Raw genomic sequence first — 18,345 nt, 5'->3', positions numbered from 1 at the left:
AGGGTCGGTTTCCCCCTTCTCCCTTGTCAGGCTGTGGAAGGGGAAGGAGCAGGGCGAGGGATCTCCCGGGTCTAGGGGGAGCGGACCGGTAGTTGGGCACGCCTAGGATCACTTGCTGGCCCGAAAGGGGAGCGGGCCGGGGGTTTTGTCCCCAGCCTGCGGCCTCGATGCCTTCCCGGGGGACGGCGTGAGCCTGCGCCTCTTGCACAGCTGGAGGTGAAGCGCCCCGCTCGCTCGGCGGGTACCGGTGGTGGGTAAAGCCCCTGCACCCTGAGGTGCCCTGTCCTCATGCTGAGTGCCTCAGCCTGAGAAATGCCTTACTTCTGGTCTGGAACCCTTTTCTTTTTTCCTTTAGGTAGTGTTGTTTGACTTCAAAGTGATTATTTATCTGCACACTTGCTGAAAGACAGTGGCCTCTCAAAGTCTTTGCCTTGAGGTTCCCTTTGTCTGTATTTAAACAGAAGAGTTGTTGCAATGTTATGTGAGTCAGCTGTCGCGCTTGGTACCAATACTTCCTGCATCTTAGCAAATCGTCTCTGCCTTGTTTGTGCAAATCCAACAGCAAAAAAAGTGTGGGGTTCCGCAGGTGTTGGTGTCACTTTGTCTGATTCTTAGTCTTGTGCTTTTGGCTAGTTAACTTACCTGTCTTGTCTTCCTGGCATTGTAAGATGACAAAATACTTGTATGGTGGATACCATAACAGAAGATTGTTGCTGGATAGGGCTTAAGATAAGTAGAGGAGTTTATATGCCTTCAAGATAGACTGCAGTCAGTTCAACCATTAAAGATCCCATAATGAGATAACTGTTATATGGATTTGGAACAAAGAGGTGGGGGACTGGCCTATACATTCTTGTTCAAAATAACTTCATACAAATACACAGAATAGGTGACTTAATTTTCTATGAGTCTTACATGTACCGCAAAAGATGTTCAAGCTCTTCTTTAGCTCTCCTTTAAGCCCCAAAGCAGACAGGGTAGTTTTTCAAATGAGGGTTGAGTTTGCAGTGGATGCTGGGCACTGTGTGCAGAAACAGAAGTTAAGCTCTTTGGGAGATAATCCCTCACTTGGATGCATTTCAAAATTTAGCCTTGAGCTATTTGTATCATCTCTCTTGGATCCGCGATTTGTCCTGAGATTGCCTAAATATTACAGTTACTGATAAAAGAATAACGTCATTTATGTATGTCGTGTTGGGAAAAACTTGCGTTGTGGAACTTTTGGAAATGACCTGTTTGTTAATGATTTCCTGGTACGTGTTGCAGGAGCAGGATGTATACTCTGCTGTCCGGACTCTATAAATACATGTTCCAGAGGGATGAGTACTGCGTCTTGATCCTTGGTTTGGACAATGCTGGTAAAACTGTAAGTGCTGTTTATTACCAATTGCGTGGAGGGCACATGCAATTATAAACATCCTCCAAAGATAAAACTTTGAACAGACAGGTCAGTCTTTCTTGAGCTGTATCATGAGTTATTTTAGTGATGTCACAGCAAAGAATCAACTTTTCCCTCTTACTTAAATTTAGCATAAGCTTTCACGGATGTAGCTGAGGCTTTAGTAATCCCGTAATCACCTGTGATCCCTTCTTTCCTTGCTAAAATAGGGGACAAGAAGAGTGGTTTGTTCCAAGGTTCGGTAGGGCATTACCTGTTGGAGCAGGATTCTGCAGAAGTGAAAAGGCTTTAGGTTAGGATTACCCCAGCCCGTAAAATATTTGAGAGTAAATACTTTTTCTTATTCCTTCTCAGACCTTCCTTGAACAAACTAAAACTCGATTTAACAAGAACTACAAAGGGATGAGTTTGTCCAAAATCACAACCACTGTAGGCTTAAACAGTAAGTAAATATGTTTGGAATTTTTTCAGTTTTCCTCCACAGTTAGACAACAGTTCGTTCTTCTTTGAAATATTTAAGAACTGACAAGGGCAGAATAGTTCCTGGAAGCAGAGATTGTATCTCCCAGCTCTTCCTGTCTATTCCTAAGAGGATAAAATAAGCTTTCTTAGCTTATAAGGAAAAAAAACCCTGAAGTCTTAAAAAACAAGTATCCCATTTCAGTGCTATGCTCTGAGGTTAAGCTAAATTTCACTAGAGTTCATCCGTTGGCCTGCTTCTGCTATTATTTGCACTGATATGACTCTGTCTGATATTAGTGGTCACTCTTTGTGAAGATACTGTTCTGTTGTTGAAGGTAGCCACTGCATGTGATTTGTTCCTCTAGAAGAGTGTTCTACCCCAGATTTCTTGGGGGTGTGTGCAGGTGTTTGTGCTTTAGAGAGCACCTTTAGTTTTCATTGGATCATCTTTTCTTCTTTCCCTCTAGTTGGTACTATAGATGTTGGCAAAACTCGGCTAATGTTCTGGGATCTTGGCGGACAGGAGGAACTACAGTCTCTTTGGGACAAGGTTGGAGATGTATTTGTTTTCTTTCAGAAACATTTTTGTCTCTTTTAGAATTGAAGCAGTATGGTCATTTAGTAATCATATAGGCTTATTGGCAACTCTAGTATTTAGCATCAACACTTTTCCAGAGTTTCAACTCTATCTGTGCAAGATTAGCAAAGATAATACTTAATATTTGCATTATTGTTTACAGACAGCAAATACCAACCCATATCGGAGGGCTGTGCCAGTAGAGATGAGCTTTTTGGGGGGACAGATAAGCTTTTTCACCCGTTGTATTCCGTAGGCCTGCAAACAGAACAGGCAATGCATTCTGTGTGCCACCATTCTTCTCTCCAGATGTGTACTGTGGAAACAGCTGGCTCTAACTGGTTGATCTCTTCCTGAATTTTTTTTAATTTGGTAAAATTTTGATACACGTGGAAGAGGAACAAATGGTCCTAGCGGACAGATACACTAATATCTGTGTTGTTCTTTCAGTATTATGCTGAATCTCATGGAGTGATCTATGTTATTGACTCCACTGATGAGGAGAGGCTTTCAGAATCTAAAAGAGCTTTTGGTGAGTACATTGTGTTTCACCTGTACTGTGATTTCATGGTGTATTGTGGCACAGTTCTCTCACTACTGTCAGGTCTGTTCCTGTGTCCTTGAAGTAAGCTGTGTGGCCTGTTGATGACACATCTGTAATGCTTTTGCGCTTTTTTTGTTGAAGTCTCTCTTGTCTGTAACACAGGACTCACTTTTGTTGCCTATAAGGCCCTTGATTCTCTTTTTGTGCTTATGCTAATGACTTTGAAATTTTAATTCCTTATTCTATATTTATCACCTCATTAATTCTCAGTAACATGCTTGTTGTTCAAAATAAAGTTTTGAGTTTGATCTGGAAAAAAATTCTGTGAAGAAAATAGACCTGAAAGGTTTTATCTTATGAAACTGAAATGCAAGGAGCCTCTTGCTTCATCTCTATGTCCAGGTAGTCTGGGTCAGGCATTTGCACAACTTTATCTGGCTAAACCTCTGGTTTTGTTTCTGTGCTTTATAGAGAAGATGATTACCAGCGAAGCCCTGGAAGGGGTTCCCATTCTGGTGTTAGCTAACAAGCAGGATGTAGAGGTAAGATGATTGCAAATGTATTTCTTAAGTGAGCAAATAAGCCTTGGAACGGTGAGCTCTGCATTCATGTTAAATTTGTTTCACATTCCTGGACTGATCCTATGGCATTTTCCCACTGCTGGAAAGAATTGCTTTGAATTTAGTTTTAATTTTTTCCTTTCTCTTCCAACCCTTTTCCAGTGGCATAAATGAGCTTACTACAGACATGCCCATCTTGGCTGTTTTAAGCTTTTTAGATAAACAGAACAGACTGCATGGCTATGGTAGGTCTTTCTTGTACCGTGACTTGGTGTCTTGATACTGTTTTTTCCTGTTTATTCAGAAAAAAAAACGTTTAGTGCACTTTGTTTATGCTGCTCTGCTCTTACCTGGGAACAGCACAACAAATGTATGTGAAGCAATGTCATCCTTTTCCCGTAACCAGATAAGATCTGCTCAATGAAACATTGTTTGTCCTAGAGCATTCCATCAATGACAGCAGTGAATGGCAAGGAATGCCTTTTCTTGACAGTATAATTTGAATTCTTTCTAGCATATCCAGAACTGCAAAACTCTTGGTTTGTATTTAACGAGTTAGTGGGCACTACAGTCTGACTGTTTAGGTGACGCATCCAGGGCAGTCCTAATCTCCCCTGGCATGGAAAAAAGGGAAGAGAGTGCCTAAAGTGGTCGTGGTATTTTCCATGTTTACCTCCTCCTTTCCATGCATTGTACCTGGAATTCCAGCGCTGCAGTTCGAGTGATTAATCTCTAGATGGAGCCAGAAACTTTCAGTAAAATTTGGAGTTCCAGCCCGGGCAGCTGTGATCCGAATCTGTTTCAAAGGGTGCAAGTGTTCCCAGCTTCTTCCCTTGGACTTTACACCTGTCTCAATGTGTGTTCTTGTGGGAAATACTTGAGACTTCCATAGAAATCACTTTGGCTTTAAAGGAGGAGTTGGTTACCCTTCACGTGTACAACACAACAGATTTTTTTGGATGATCGTAAGATTATCTAGTCATAGAAATAAAAGAAATTTAGTTCAACTTAAAAGACCATGTGAGATTGAGACGGAACTCCTGATTTATGGTACTGACTTTACTGTGCTCTCTGGTATGTGGGGAAACTGACTCTCTTTTCTGTGTGGAAACCAGAATATTAACTCTCATATTTTCTTGCAACACTACAGCTTTACAGCAGGGAGCAGTCTGCACTCTTGCCTTTAGCTGTTGAGAAATAAATTATATGCAGTGATCTGGGAAACTGTTCCAGTTTTCATTATGGCTGTATATGCATATTTTGTTACGGGCATGCTGTAAATGCCAGCTCTTCTGGCACCCTCGCCAGACTGAAGAAAAATGATTAAACAAGTGGACTTTATGCGACTAGAACGAGGAATTTGGAACAGGCTCTCAAGACAAAAACTATGACTGACTCCTTGCCCCTTCTGGAGGGTCCAAGACCAGTCCACAGATTTAGCGCCTTTATGCAGTCGTAGAACTGTGACAAGAGATGAGCGAAACTATAATGACTGAAGGTATACCTATTTTTAAGAAATACCTAGATGGTATATTTAGAGGTCTACTCCTAGAGTGTGATCTTGGATATGGACACAGAACAAAGAGACATCAGTGCTAACAAAATGTTAAAGGGACTAGAGCTTATTTTTTCAGTAATTATTCAGGTTCACTTAAGCAAGGTTTAGAAAACTAGAAGGCCTGTTTCTCTTCCACCGATCTAGCAGAACTAAAGACTCTGGAAGAAAATTGAACATTACAGGATTATTGTTGGTAGAGATTTTTCTGCTCTGGATCTCCAGACATATAATTGTAGTGGGGAATTCTTACTGGCATCCTTCTGTCATTAATATGGATCATAATAAGGGAGGATAAGTGGTATCTTAACTTTGCTGGTATTTGCGGATGAAAGATAATTTATGATGATACATCTTAAAGGCAAGCAGAAGACTTGTGGTGAAATATGTCAGAAGTAGTACTTCTGACAGATTGATTTATTTTTTTTTCAGTTTACACTCCTCACAATAAGCTAACAAATGTTCTGACTCAATGCCTGAAATTGCATAAAGTGTAAGAATTTTTTGGCCCTGGTGCTAAATTCCTTGTAGAAGAGAATTTTGCTGTTAATAAGCACTGCTGCCCTAGGGTAAATTGCATCTGCTCAGCACTGCCAATCATGAGTGGTGTTTGGCCATATCAGGAGATGAAATATGGTCATAGACTGCAAAATACCAATTCTAATATTGTGACAATACTGTATATGATTTTCTTTTTTGTACCAGGAGAATGCTCTGTGTTTAGCAGGGCCTTCAAAACTGGATCATTTTGTAATTAAAAGACTGGGTCAAATGTGTGTTGTGGGACTGAGTTTGTTTTGGTTTTTAGAGGAACTGTTGCTTTGTAGGGGAATTAAATGTCCAATATGTAATAATTCACATGGACTCCTTTCAAGTCAGAATGCCACTTTTGAAAATATTAGGCAGTTTTGCTTACATACTGTTTGCTGTAGAAAAAGCTGTGAAATAAGAATTTATTTTTGCCGTTTTAATGTGAATGCAGCTGTTTAAAGGTTTATAAAAGCTATACATTTCTGAGCTGTACAATGAGCTGTTAAAATGTGAGGAAAGAATGGCTAATTTTGGAACACTACTAAAAATACTGGAAAGACTGAGCAGAAAAAATAGCATATGAAAATAATCAGGTGTTGTATGATGTCTTTGGGAGGAAGTTTTGCCTTCCTGATCTTATGATAAATTTTGGCAATTTAATTTGAAATCTCCAAAATGTTGGAAAGCCTCCTCATGTCTTTGGAAAATGGGGGGAATCATGGTGAGTAGCAGCATATGTTTGAAGACTCATAGTGTTATCTATTTTCTACACAGTTGCTAGAAAACGTTTTTTGCCTAAAACAGCCACTCATGCATTTCTGCAGGTGACTCCAGAAATGGAGCCTTGCTGCTTGATATATTTCTAGGTGTACCATTCCTGAGTCTGAATTTGAGTGGTACTGTTCTGAACCCTTCATAAAAGGAATTTGGTTGTGCAGGCAGGTCAGTCCTGGCCAGACTATGCCTTGAAGAGCTTTCATGCAAAGATGGTTTATGGTGCATTCTTTTGCAAGTTGAGGTAGAAATATGATTCATCAAGTTGTGTGGGTTTCCTCTGAAATGTGTAGTAGATAACATCACTCCAGAAAGGTCATCTGTGAATTTTGTTATTGGAGTGGTACACTGTTCATGTGATCACAGATCCAGCTTCCTTAGTTTGCTCTTGGTTTATGTGGTTTCAGTTGAGAAACAAAACACATCTGGAAACAAATACTTTGTAATGTAGAGAGGGAGGTGGAAAAGAGGGGAACTTAGAAGCTGCAGCTGACATTTTCTCCCGAGCATGAGAAACTCAAATACTCCTGATGGGTAATCTGCTTCATCCATGACATTCCAGTTCACGGCTTTCCCTTGAATGCTAAAACAGGGCGTCTCTGAATTGATAGTTCAGTGGTGGTATCCCCTCTGCTGTGTTACTTTACTTCATCGCAAGGGGAAAAAGACATTCCTCAAAACAGGTGTAGTGTTGTGATGTCGTGACATCCTACTATAAACAATGTAAATGGTGCAAAGTCTCCTCAGAAGCAAAACTCCTTCTGATACAGATTTCTGTGGGGACCAATGGCTGGACAGCTTTGTGGAAGTTAGGGCAGGCCACAGTTATACCAGAGGGTGAGAAAGGGGAGTGATTATAAGGGATTAAGGTGGGGGAACAAACAGCTACAGCGGTTGTAAGCTGCACTGGGAAAAGTGGACTTCTCAAAGGCCTCAAAGATGGACAAGGTGAAGGAGATGGATTCTCTCTGCTGCTGGATATGCGCAGGTGTGCTGGTCTGCTGGCGGTTTTTGGGAAGTCCGTTGCCAAATTGCTTTGCACAGGCCTGTGCAAGTAGAAATAAAGGACAGCATGACTATGCTCTGTGCTGTTATTTCCTACCTTCAACACTTTCTCAGATTTATTTTTAAAAGATTAAAAAATATATTCTCATTCAGAAAAGGAGAAATTATTATACTATGATATTAAACTCTGCTAACCTTGAACTATATTTCAAGAAACATTCACTCAGTTTCAGCTGCCTTGGGATTTAACCTTCCTTCTGTCAAGTCTCATTTACTGGAAGAAAGTAATGACTTGAAAAATAGCTCAAATTACTGACACGCAGCTCTTCTTCCTTCCCAGTTGTTGGGTAATTGGCTTGTCTGGAGCTTTGGCTTAAATCAAGAGGCAGTTGGACCTGCCTTTCTTATTTGGCAGTGAATGTCATACCAAAACTAAAGTAGCGTCTTTTACAAACTTGTAGAGAATGGTTGTTTGGTAGTAATCTCTTGCCCATCTTCCAGACCTACTGGTATGAACTCCCAACTCCCAAGTCCACTCTGACTCCCTCTAAAGTTAGTATTTGATTTTTTTTTTAAACTTATTTAACTATTTATCCTGTGGGTGACAGCTGACCTTTATGAATTGCAGGTTTTTAATTTGGCAGAAATCCTGAAGTAAGTTGTTAGGGCTTTGGTGCAATGAAGGAGGATACAGTTTCTGGTGCACTGATTGAAACTGCAAGTTTGAAATGCAGCTTAGGTCATAAGAAAGTACAGTCATCAGAAGTTGCACAAGTAATGGATTCTAGGCCCTTCACAGTGTAAAATCACAAGTCTGGATTCAAGGGCACTGGGTGAATTGGGTGTCATTAAACTCCTGTCAAGCCATTTCTTAAGAACTCTTTGTATTTATAAGCACTGAAACCTGCTTATTTGTCATATGGTCATCCCCACAGTAGTTTCCTGTATTTAATTTCTCCAGAACAAGTATTTTGCAGAATGGATAGCTGGTATCATTAATTTCTGTCTTTCTTCTAAGTTAAGGCCCAGACTTGTAGAAGACTGAATTCCTGTTCGCAGGTGGTCTGTTCCTTCAAAGGGTACATCCACTTGGACTAGTCCTTAAGACTCACAAGGGACTGATTTGGCATTTGAGTAGATGCTTGCCCCAAACATGTATTTGAGCCTCACCGAAGGTCCAAAATGTCTTTGCAGAGAGAGGAAGAATGCTGGGCTTGTGGCCAGCTAAAGTGTTTAAATGGCTTGTCCAAGGCTTTTGAGGAAAAAGTGAGCACCGAGATCAGAAAAGGATTTAAAGGCTGGTGACTTTTCTTGTACCTGCTTCCTGTGTTCAGGGAGGAAGATGCAAGTCTAGACCTCAGTAGGGCAGGTTTGCTTGTGTTGTGTTTGTAACTCTAAGAATAAAAATTTTGTGATAACACTGCGATTTATGTCAGGAAAGTAATCCACTGGTTTATTGGGGAGGGGCAGGGTATGCATTAGTGTGTTTTAAAACCACTTCCCAGCAATCTCCTAGCAGCCTTACAGAAGTGCAAGACCTGGCGGTGGTCAAGAACAACGTGACACTAGGCATCAGAAAATGTGCTGCATTCAGTGCTGTCAGCATTTTCTCCTGCATGCGAAATGCAAACAAACAAGTCCAGGGTGGCCATGCCTTTAATGTCAAGGGATGCGCCGAGAACTTCGGAAAAATCCCGTCCAAGCCTTTTTCTGAGGGTGCGCATGTAGGGAGACATGATCCAGGCTGTTGGCAAAGAGTCAGCTACAGGAACTGGCCTGTCTGGGATTCTGGCAGGTACAGGGTTTCCAAAGGCTTTGTAAATAGATAGGCTTTTGTAGTGTTCTGGTAGACAGAACCTGTGTGTCGTGATTGGGGCAGGTTGGAAGGAGTATCCCGAGGGTGTGCGGGTTGTGCTTGTTTTCATTACTTCATTTGCTTACAAGTGTGCATCTTGAGGAGTGGGGAGGTGTGGCAGTGTGTGTATACTGTCTGAAAATAGCATTGTCTTTGGTGAAAAATTATTATCTTCATTTTGGGGGGAACGTAAAGAAGTGAATTTGCTGTGTTGGTGGGTGAGGGGGTTTAACCTAACAGCATTGTGCCATCCTGACTGAAGCAGAACTGGAGAAGTAGGATTCCTTTTGGAAGAAGGTCAACATCTCTTCTTGCATGGAAAGCAAGCTCTTCTTTGGTTTCACTTGCAGACTTGTCTGTCGATACCTGACATCAAGACAGCATTTAGTGACTGCATTAACAAAATTGGGAAGAGAGACTGCCTGACACAAGCCTGCTCTGCTCTTACTGGGTAAGTATGAGAATGGATGGTGTTTTGGTTAACTGAACAGCTGCAGGGTGTCACACAAGCAGAACAGTACTATAGGATTTAGTAACGCCGGAAAGGGAGCTGCGCTTCCTTCCCATCAGTGACAGATACCTGTTTGTGAACCTTAGGCTTGCACCAGGTCAGTAACTTCATGAAACACGATGAAAATGTGCTACTGGCTGAGAGCAATGGGACTTGGGGGCATATGGAGCTCTTGATTCTTGTCCTTCATCATCCCTTCTCCCTACACAATAACCTTTGCAGTCGTTGGCTTGCTGCAGCTCCTGGCTTTTCTGTAAAAGTCAGTTGAAAATATAGCTGTTTATGATACTGCCAGAGAAATGCGTGGTGTTCCGTTGTTGGCAGTGTAATTATGCTCTTGCTTTCCTATTTTTGGCATGCAGATGGGCTTTGTTACATAGATAACACAACAATCTCCAAGAGTGTTCTTACACTGGGGATGCCTGTGGTTTAGGATACAATGACTAGAACAGACCAAAATTTGAAAGACTGTGATTCTTCTTGAGGCCGACACAGCTGCACGCCACGACCTTGACCAACCCATTAGATTTTTAATATCTTAGAGGCACTATTGCACATTGAGTCTTGCAATACTTTGGTTACTCTCTCTGTTCTTTGAGTGAAAAGTGCTATTTGGCAGAAGTCCAAAGTACTGTTCCAGATGGCTAGAAATACTCCTGTACTGAGTCCAGAGCTTTGAGATTTCTTCTTTTAATTTAGCAAGAAATCTGTATTATTATACAAGCTACTGCAAAGGATAAGCAAAGCTTCTTAAACCATGAGGAAAAAAAATCTGTTGTTTGCATTGCTAAGAATCAAATGCCATTAAGCAGATGAATGACCACAAGAACGAGAACAATGGTTAAGCACTGACTGGAAGAGAAGTATTAGATAATGATCTTATGAAATACAACCTTTTCAATTGTTGTGGGTTTGTACAAAACACTTCTAGTTTTGATCTGTGTGGAATTTCCTTTCAAAATTTCAGTTTGAGTTTGCACTAAAAAAAATAAATAAATTGTGGAAGTCCTGGCTGGGAAGCTGTGCAGACCAGTGAATTGGTGACTTGCCTGGCAGGCCCAGCACAGATGAATACAGAAAGTTGGAGCCAGGATTGGAAGATCTGATACAACTAGCATGAGGCTTGTAGCAAAATAACCTCAAACCAGCTGTGAAGTGGTTCGATGCTTGTTCATCCCAAGGTTTCCACAGAGTTGATGACTAACTAAATTGGATGTAGACTTGTACAGACACCAGAAAGTTTACATGCTGAGTTAAATCAGATCCCCATTGTTTGCATGTATGAGAAACTAACATAGTGATGCCGTTAGGTAACTGCAGGGCAGAACCTTCACTTGCTGTTGTAAGGACTCAGTCTGGGACTACATGAGCCATGGTTTTGTTCTTGGTTGGTTGTTGATTCTTTTTAAAAATTTTTTTTGAATCTTGTCTACTTATCTTATTTCCTTAGCAAAGGAGTGAACGAGGGAATTGAATGGATGGTGAAGTGCGTGGTGAGGAATATTCACCGGCCCCCAAGAAAGAAGGACATCACGTAGGAAATTCCGAGTCAGCCAAGGAATGGACAGTCTTTTTCCACACAGTTTTGTGTTCCCTTTAAAGAAGGTGGTCCACTGGATTCCTATTACACCTGATTCTTTCCTAAGTTTGGAGACAAACATTCTCTTTCTGTGTCTAAAAAAAACTTGAGCAAAGGATTCCAACTGGGTGGGGGGTGGGAATCTCTTACATTAAGTATTAAGTCCTCGGCCTGAGAGCATAGACCGAGTGGCAACCTACACATTGTTGCAGATGCGAAGGACTTAATTTTCTACTGTATTACTTTGTGATTCTTGATTTGTAAGTCTAACAGGCTAGAGGCCAGTGACATGAAGGAACTGCTGAAGGAACTGTCTAGGTGAATATGAAAGGGGAGGGAAAGCCTGGGGAATGGCTGACCCTTCGAACTGAGAAGACACCTTGCTGCTCCAGCCCCGTGGTTACTGTAGGTGGTCTTACTGGCCCTGTTATGCTGCTGTTTGTATAATGGGGAGAGACAGCGTTGATAATAACTCGGTTTTCAGTCGGCATGTTGATTCATAACTTTTACCTGTGGTAAATGCAGATATGGAAGCCAGCAACTGCACAATGGTACACTGTTTGAAATGGGTATTCTTAACAGGACATGAGCTCCAGAAGCACTGCCTTGCTTTGACTGCCGATCTCTCTGTTGTGCATTCTCTTTAATCATAAGAATAATTGGTATTTTCTGTAACTGGAATGAATTGAGGCCCTCTCTGTGATCTTTCTAGGCCAAAAGCTGAACCTCTAGGCAGGGAGAAATAGGTATGCAATAAAGCTTCCTACTTCTTTGAACTTCTCTTGCTGAAACAACTGATGTTCGGAAATAGTGGTATTTAGTCCTCCAGGTTTTTGAAATGCAAGAAAGAACAGAAAGGCAACTTTCAAGGTCAAACAGTGCTCACTTCTTATGTAGCCTACCCAGCTAGTAATTCTGCTGACATATCACTAACGTTTCTCTGAATATCTCTTTTTATGTGTACTTTACAGTGGTTTGGCAGAGGGTGTTGCTCTTCGCACGCTTTAGTTTCTCCTGGCACTGGTGACCATTCTGTGCTGTTTGCTCACATAACTAAGGGGTCATTATTCAAGCTCTGTTAAAGCAAGTTAGACAGTAGTATTTGTTTAAAAAAATGTTATTTGGCAACTATCAAATAACTTTCTGCTAAATTTTCTGCATGCAGCTCATTGCACGTTGTTTTTATGAGAGGACATAATTCATTCCTTCACATTTGGGTCAAATTGTGAGGGCAGCTGGACTATGTCATTACGCACATGAAGTCAGTGGAAATAATTGCATACTGGAAAGCAGAATCTTACTTCTCAGTAATGCTAGGATAGGAGAAGGCTAGGCAAACTGTCAGATAAGGTATCAAATCCCTTTCAGTTACTTGCTGTTGTTAGAATAGGTGGTATAACACAGTACCTGAGTTTGAATTTGAGTGGTGCCAATGTCAATGCCATATCCCAGAAGAATCAAACTGCAGTAGATCTAACTCGGACACCAGAGATTTGATTAGGCTGCTCTAGACCTAGTGACCCATCTCAGGTTTCTTAGGCACTCCGTGAATGTAGAGGATCCCTTGAAGATCACTCACCTACTGTAAGAAGTGGCACTTTCTCTAGGTGCTGCATGTGATGTAGGGCTGAGAGTTTCAAGTGTACAAAAGTATTGGATACCCAGGGGCCATTGATTTTTAAGGGAAATCTCACTTGGCCTTATCTGAAAGCCTGAGTATTTTCAAGGTATCTTTGTGGTCCTGGCTCTTGTTTCAGTTGGCAGGGTTGGTGCTAACAATTAAACTGAAAATGTAAAACTGACTGGTGGACAAAAGTGCCTTGCTGAGAGACAGAACACTTTAGTCAAGTAACTTGAAATATCTGTTTAATGGGACACCAGGGGTTTTCCAAGCTTTCCACATACTCTTCTCAGATCTCTTCCTCTCACTATTCCCTGGGAGACTAGGGAGGAAAAAACCAGTTTTGAACTTGAGACTGTAGCTGTTCTCACAAGTTTCTAGACACAAAGTCTGCTTTGTGGCACATACCAGCAGGAGGTCTTAAATGAAAGCAACCGTTTTGACTTCAGAATTCCAAGTTCTCAAGAGTGGGAGAGTCGTTCACCCAGAAAGATACATCAGCTGTGACACGCAAGTATGAGCGTGCTGTGATGTCCACAAAAAAAATCAGGGAGGATTTCTCTGAGACCGGCAGTGAAAAGTTCGGTATCGTTCAGTGTTAGCTTCTAGAGCAGCAACAGCAGCTGCTTGCTGGAGCACACAGATGCAGCGGCTTGGCTCCCAAAGTCTGTTTTGGGAGAGAGCTTTGCAGTCAGGTTTTTTACCATTGCAGATAAAGTACACCTGCCCGATACTGTCAAAAGATTTCCTGAGTGCTGGGGAAGCCCAGCAGGTAAACAGTCGAGGTCGAGCCAATTGTTGAATTGCTTTGGAGCGTCCTCCACACTGCAGCATGACTGCACTGAAGGAATTCAGCTGGAGCAGCTGACAGGTGCCAGATAAAGATCTTGCTGGGCAAGCACAACCTGCACTTGGATCTCACTGTTCTTCTACCGTGTGCTGTTACTTTACGTGAAGCACAAAGAGACTGGAGTGCTGCTAAGTCAGCTGGGGTTTTTGGATGCATCTGCTCTCGATGGTCATAAACGGCTACACAAGGACACTGATGACTTCCTCCTTCAGCTGGTTTTATTGCAGCGTCCGTCTCTCTAAGCAGGTCTGTTCTGCTAATGATGGTACAGACCAATGGAATAGGACCAAATTGACACGGAAAAGCATTCTGAAAACGGATGGTAGTCAACATATAACTACAAAAAATGCCTAGTGGGATAGTCTAAGAAGATATGCTGGTAGCTGATAACTATTTTATATTTTGATCAGTAATTTAGTCAATAATGTATCATATTTTAGACTTGTGCTTTATTTAAGTCCTTACAGGAAGCACAGACTTTTATTTAAAATGCTTTGCATTGCAAGTGATGTCCCTGCAAGACCTCCAACCAAAGTGAGGACATTTCCAGGTAGTTCAAACACAATCAGTTTTTGAGATTTTTGATACATTTAAGATAGACCTGTTTTGCCCATGCCTGTTTACACCAATTTATTTCTCTGAAGGGGTGGTTTATCTTCCCAAGGTGAAAGGCATTCATCGTCCGTACTTAGTAATCTCTTTTTCCTTTAACATGCTTTACATTGAGGTAAAGCTAAGTGTCTAGTAATCATGGTAGTTATTCTACTTGCCTTATTTGAACGTTTGCAGAACATTAACTTTCACTGTCTGGAATTTGCCTGCTATGCAAACGTTTATTAGCTGTTAGCAGTGGGAGCAAGAGTGGTCCTTAAAAAAACCACAAAACCCACTTCTAGTGCTTCCGAGTACTCTGTGAATCATGTGCCACCATCCTTGTGGTGGCAATTTCATCTTCATTTAGAACTATGGAAGGACGCAGAATAACTGAGTTGGTTACAGCACCTTTTGCTGGTACTACCTAATCCGGTCCCATCCTGCTGCAAGGCAACAGTGACGTGTCAGCCTTCCAGCAGTGGCCTGATGGTCTGCTTCTCGGTGATGCTGATGTCAGATCTTACCCCACTCGCCATGACATCCTGTCCCGCAGAACCAGGGGAAAGGCCAGGACAAATCAGACGCGGCTTCATGCCAAGGCCAACATCTTATTTATGGCTCTGGCCAGCACCATCTGTTTCAGAGCAAGATGAAGCAGCAAGCAGAAGGCATGTATGAGGTGCTACACCCCCAGCCATCCTTCCTACTCTGCTAAACTGAAATCAGCCCATAATAGAGAAGTGGACTCCATATCCTTTCCAGTGCCATAGGCTTGTTTTATTCCTAATTGAGCGATTTTTAGTCTCTTCTTCCTTATGATCCCACTTCTGTACTGCTCATACATCCTATAACATCATTTGTACACCAACAAGTCCAGCACATCTGTCAGTTCATTTAAGGTAAGGATTTGCCTTTACACTTTACAGATAGCAATCTCAAGCGAAAAGGCACTTTACTGCAAGTCTGGAAGTTTACTTCTCCCCGGTGATGATTTTTTTTAGCTGGGCATGAGACTGTTGGGTTAGTCATGATTTCCAGAAGTGTGTGCTCATGAATAACTGACTATGAGGTACAATTGTGGGTTTGGAAAATGTAAGGCTACAACAGTTCTCAGCTAAAAACTTGGACTAAAGTACATGAAGGTTTCTGAATTGATGTAGGCATTTCATTATTTTTTGAAACTTGGTTATTTTTTGAATTTGATGATCTTAAAGGTCCTTTCCAACCTAAATGATTCTATGAAACAGTATCCTGGGACTTCTCTGCTGGCAAGAGGTATTAGGAGAGAACTTCTAGAGGGATCTGCTAAGAAAGGCAAAGAGTCGTACCATCACTGGTCTTGACCATCATCCCTTTAAATTAAAAAATCTGATTAATGTAGATGGTAATTGACTGGCAGCCACAGACAGCAGTGTCCACTCATGAAGGAAAGTGGGTCCCGTCTCTGCTTGTGGCTCTGCTTATGCTGCTCAGCTTTTACCAAAAGAAGCACTGCAGATTGAGTTGGGCTGCAGCCTTGGGACCATTTTGAGGGACCGAGAGAAATTACTGCCAAGTGGTTGGTTGTCTGTAGGATTCCCAAAAGCAATTTGGACAATCAAGAAAAACAGGCTGAATTGACGCTGCCACAGAGACAGGTTATAGGCTGGCTGCCCTCTCAAAAATCCCCTTTGGCATGGTTTTCTAGTAAAATTTGGCTCAAATCTATCTCCAGGGAGATAAGAGGCAGTGGAGAGGTACAGAGAGCCTGTGCCTGCTGCCGAGCTTTCACCAGATGCCAGAGAAATGAGCAGGTGCTTTTTCACACTGGAATCTTATACAAGTTGGAAATCCCATGTGAAACGTTCCTGGTGTCTAATAACACACATTATTTTGTCTGCTGGACCTCAGGCATTTCCTGCAGCATTGCCCTTTGGTTTTGTTTCTTATGCTTCTGAAAGCCCTTAAAGTTGTTTTTCTGCTCCGCTCGTAAAACCGTCTTCCACAACAACTATTAGGGGCTTTCCATTAGCTTCTGTATGCACGCTTAGGCTTTTTTATATCCAGAACCACTTCACAAGGATATAGTCCCAGCTATCAGAAGTGCCTGCTCTCATACTTTGTCTGCACAACTTAAATCTGATTGCAGGCCTTCACCCACGACACTCGTTACCTCAGAAGGGAGTGCCGATTACATTTTCTGATGAGAGAAATTGGTACTGAAAGCAGTCAGAACCTCATGTCGGAAAATGACCGAGGACTGCTGCAGAGAAGTTGGAGAGCACAGCATCCAACATCACTGGGGAAAAAATGACCCAAATTTCTTCCATAAACTAGGTGCTCGTCAAGTGGAACCAAGAAGAGGAGGAACATTTGCAGTGAAGTACTCAGTTGTGGAATTCTGCCTGACATTTATTTTTAAACACATAAAGTCACCTTCTGGAAGCAGGAATCTCCTCATGCCTTCTTGGTTGCACTGTCTTTCCTTGACGCTGAAGGCTGCTGATGCCAAACAAGTTTCCAAATTTCGATTTCGTTAGCAGTGTCCTCTGTTGAATACTACATCACCCACATTCTTTTTTCAGAGTGTCTTTGCAGCAGTCTCACCTTTCCCATGATCATGTTGTCACATGCTATCAAAAGTAGTTGGGAAGATGAGGCAGTAGATAGATTTGCTTAGAAACTCACAGGATGAAGCATCCTTTCCTTGAAACAAAATCCTTGCTGGATGAATATGTAGTAACCTTTACTAACACTACTAACTCATGAGTAATAACTTCTTTTTGTGCATGTCCATAGATGGACTGTCTTTCTACCATCCACAAATGCATTACTTACACTTCTTCCATCCAGTTGTCTCTTTAACAGCTGCTCCCTGCTATTGTGGCCCTGATGGGAGCAAGCACCCACCACGGAGGACTCCAGTGCTTAAACCCTTGCTCCTCACAGACGGGATCATCTGCTCCCACCCGTGCCAGGGAGGTGAAGCACAAGTGAGCAGCTACACACGGCTGTTGCACTCACTGCTGCTCTGCTGGGGAAGGACCCAGCAGCTGGGGTAGGCAGCTGCCGGCGTACGAGCAGCATGATATTATTCAGTAAAAGCTTCATCCTTTGAAGCGTACATCCTTCGGCCGTACGAGCAGCATGATATTATTCAGTAAATCTTCATCCTTTGAAGCGTACATCCTTCGGATGAATGGGTGTTGCGCTCAACGTTTGGAGCAACAAATTCAAACCTTGGCACCAGCGCAGCCTTAAAATGCCTGTATGGAGTATGTACCATAAGCGCTGCTCTGTGGATAAACGAAATTCAGTGCAAAATTAAGTGTATCCTTAAATGCTTTCCTGAAACAGAAACCTAGAGTTGTTTCTGTTGCGTTCCTACTTGAGTTCCAGTTCAATTCATAGTCAGGAACTCTTCTGCTAGTTCTCAGAAGTCAAATAACCAATAACCTGATATCATCTCATTTGTGGATTTCCTTTAGCAATTATTTTTTTGAGTCACACTCTCACAAAAAAAAAAAAAGGGTTCTTTAAGACAGTCATAAGGAGGAATAGGGAGTTTGTTGTTCCCAGAAACTGGTATTGCAAATATCACCTCCTCCCTGCCTACCCCTTTGAACAGCAGCAGCCAAATGAAGACAGAGGCAGCCCCTGCATTTCACTCGCAGATTTTGCCGAGTGTCCCCGTTTTGTGACCGAAGCCCACTGCTCGTTCCGATGTGCTTTCCTATCAGGAGAACAAGATGACCTGTGAGATACCAAGGGTTATCCCACCCTCTTGAAAGATTGTGCACCTCTGACATAAACAACACTTTCACGTTTGAGATTAGGCATCGTACCAAGCTAGACTGACCACCACGCTTTTGACAGAAGATCTTTGCCCTGGGGATGAAAGCAGCGAGAGCAAAGGCACTGGCTGCCTGTGGAAGGGGCGAGGACCGGT

At 42.1% G+C, this 18,345-nt stretch overlaps 1 protein-coding gene across 2 annotated transcripts; it reads left to right on the top strand.

Moving 5' to 3' along the window:
• The first annotated feature begins 684 nt into the window (after positions 1–684).
• Positions 685–11,415, top strand: ARFRP1 (ADP-ribosylation factor related protein 1). Of its 2 annotated transcripts, XM_009706914.1 has the most exons (8): positions 685–731; positions 1,264–1,366; positions 1,754–1,841; positions 2,329–2,411; positions 2,889–2,970; positions 3,454–3,524; positions 9,613–9,713; positions 11,224–11,415. In XM_009706914.1, the coding sequence occupies exons 1-8, from the start codon at positions 685–687 to the stop codon at positions 11,309–11,311; spliced, it is 663 nt and encodes a 220-aa protein (XP_009705216.1). In that variant the 3' UTR covers positions 11,312–11,415. The 2 variants fall into 2 exon arrangements, with proteins under 2 accessions (XP_009705216.1, XP_009705217.1); XM_009706915.1 differs by lacking the exon at positions 685–731 and having other exon boundaries at positions 1,255–1,366.
• Positions 11,416–18,345: the final 6,930 nt, after the last annotated feature.

This window comes from Cariama cristata, unplaced genomic scaffold, assembly GCF_000690535.1.
Source record: "Cariama cristata isolate BGI_N322 unplaced genomic scaffold, ASM69053v1 scaffold4559, whole genome shotgun sequence".
NCBI lineage: Eukaryota > Metazoa > Chordata > Aves > Cariamiformes > Cariamidae > Cariama > Cariama cristata.
This window is presented reverse-complemented; position numbering and strand designations above follow the sequence as displayed.

Excerpts from the sequence above, each read along its gene's own strand:
- ARFRP1 (XM_009706914.1), top strand. The coding sequence starts at position 685 with ATGGTGGATACCATAACAGAAGATTGTTGCTGGATAGGGCTTAAGAT. Across the intron at positions 1,367-1,753 it reads TGGACAATGCTGGTAAAACT|ACCTTCCTTGAACAAACTAA; the intron begins GTAAGTGCTGTT and ends ATTCCTTCTCAG. Across the intron at positions 1,842-2,328 it reads AACCACTGTAGGCTTAAACA|TTGGTACTATAGATGTTGGC; the intron begins GTAAGTAAATAT and ends CTTTCCCTCTAG.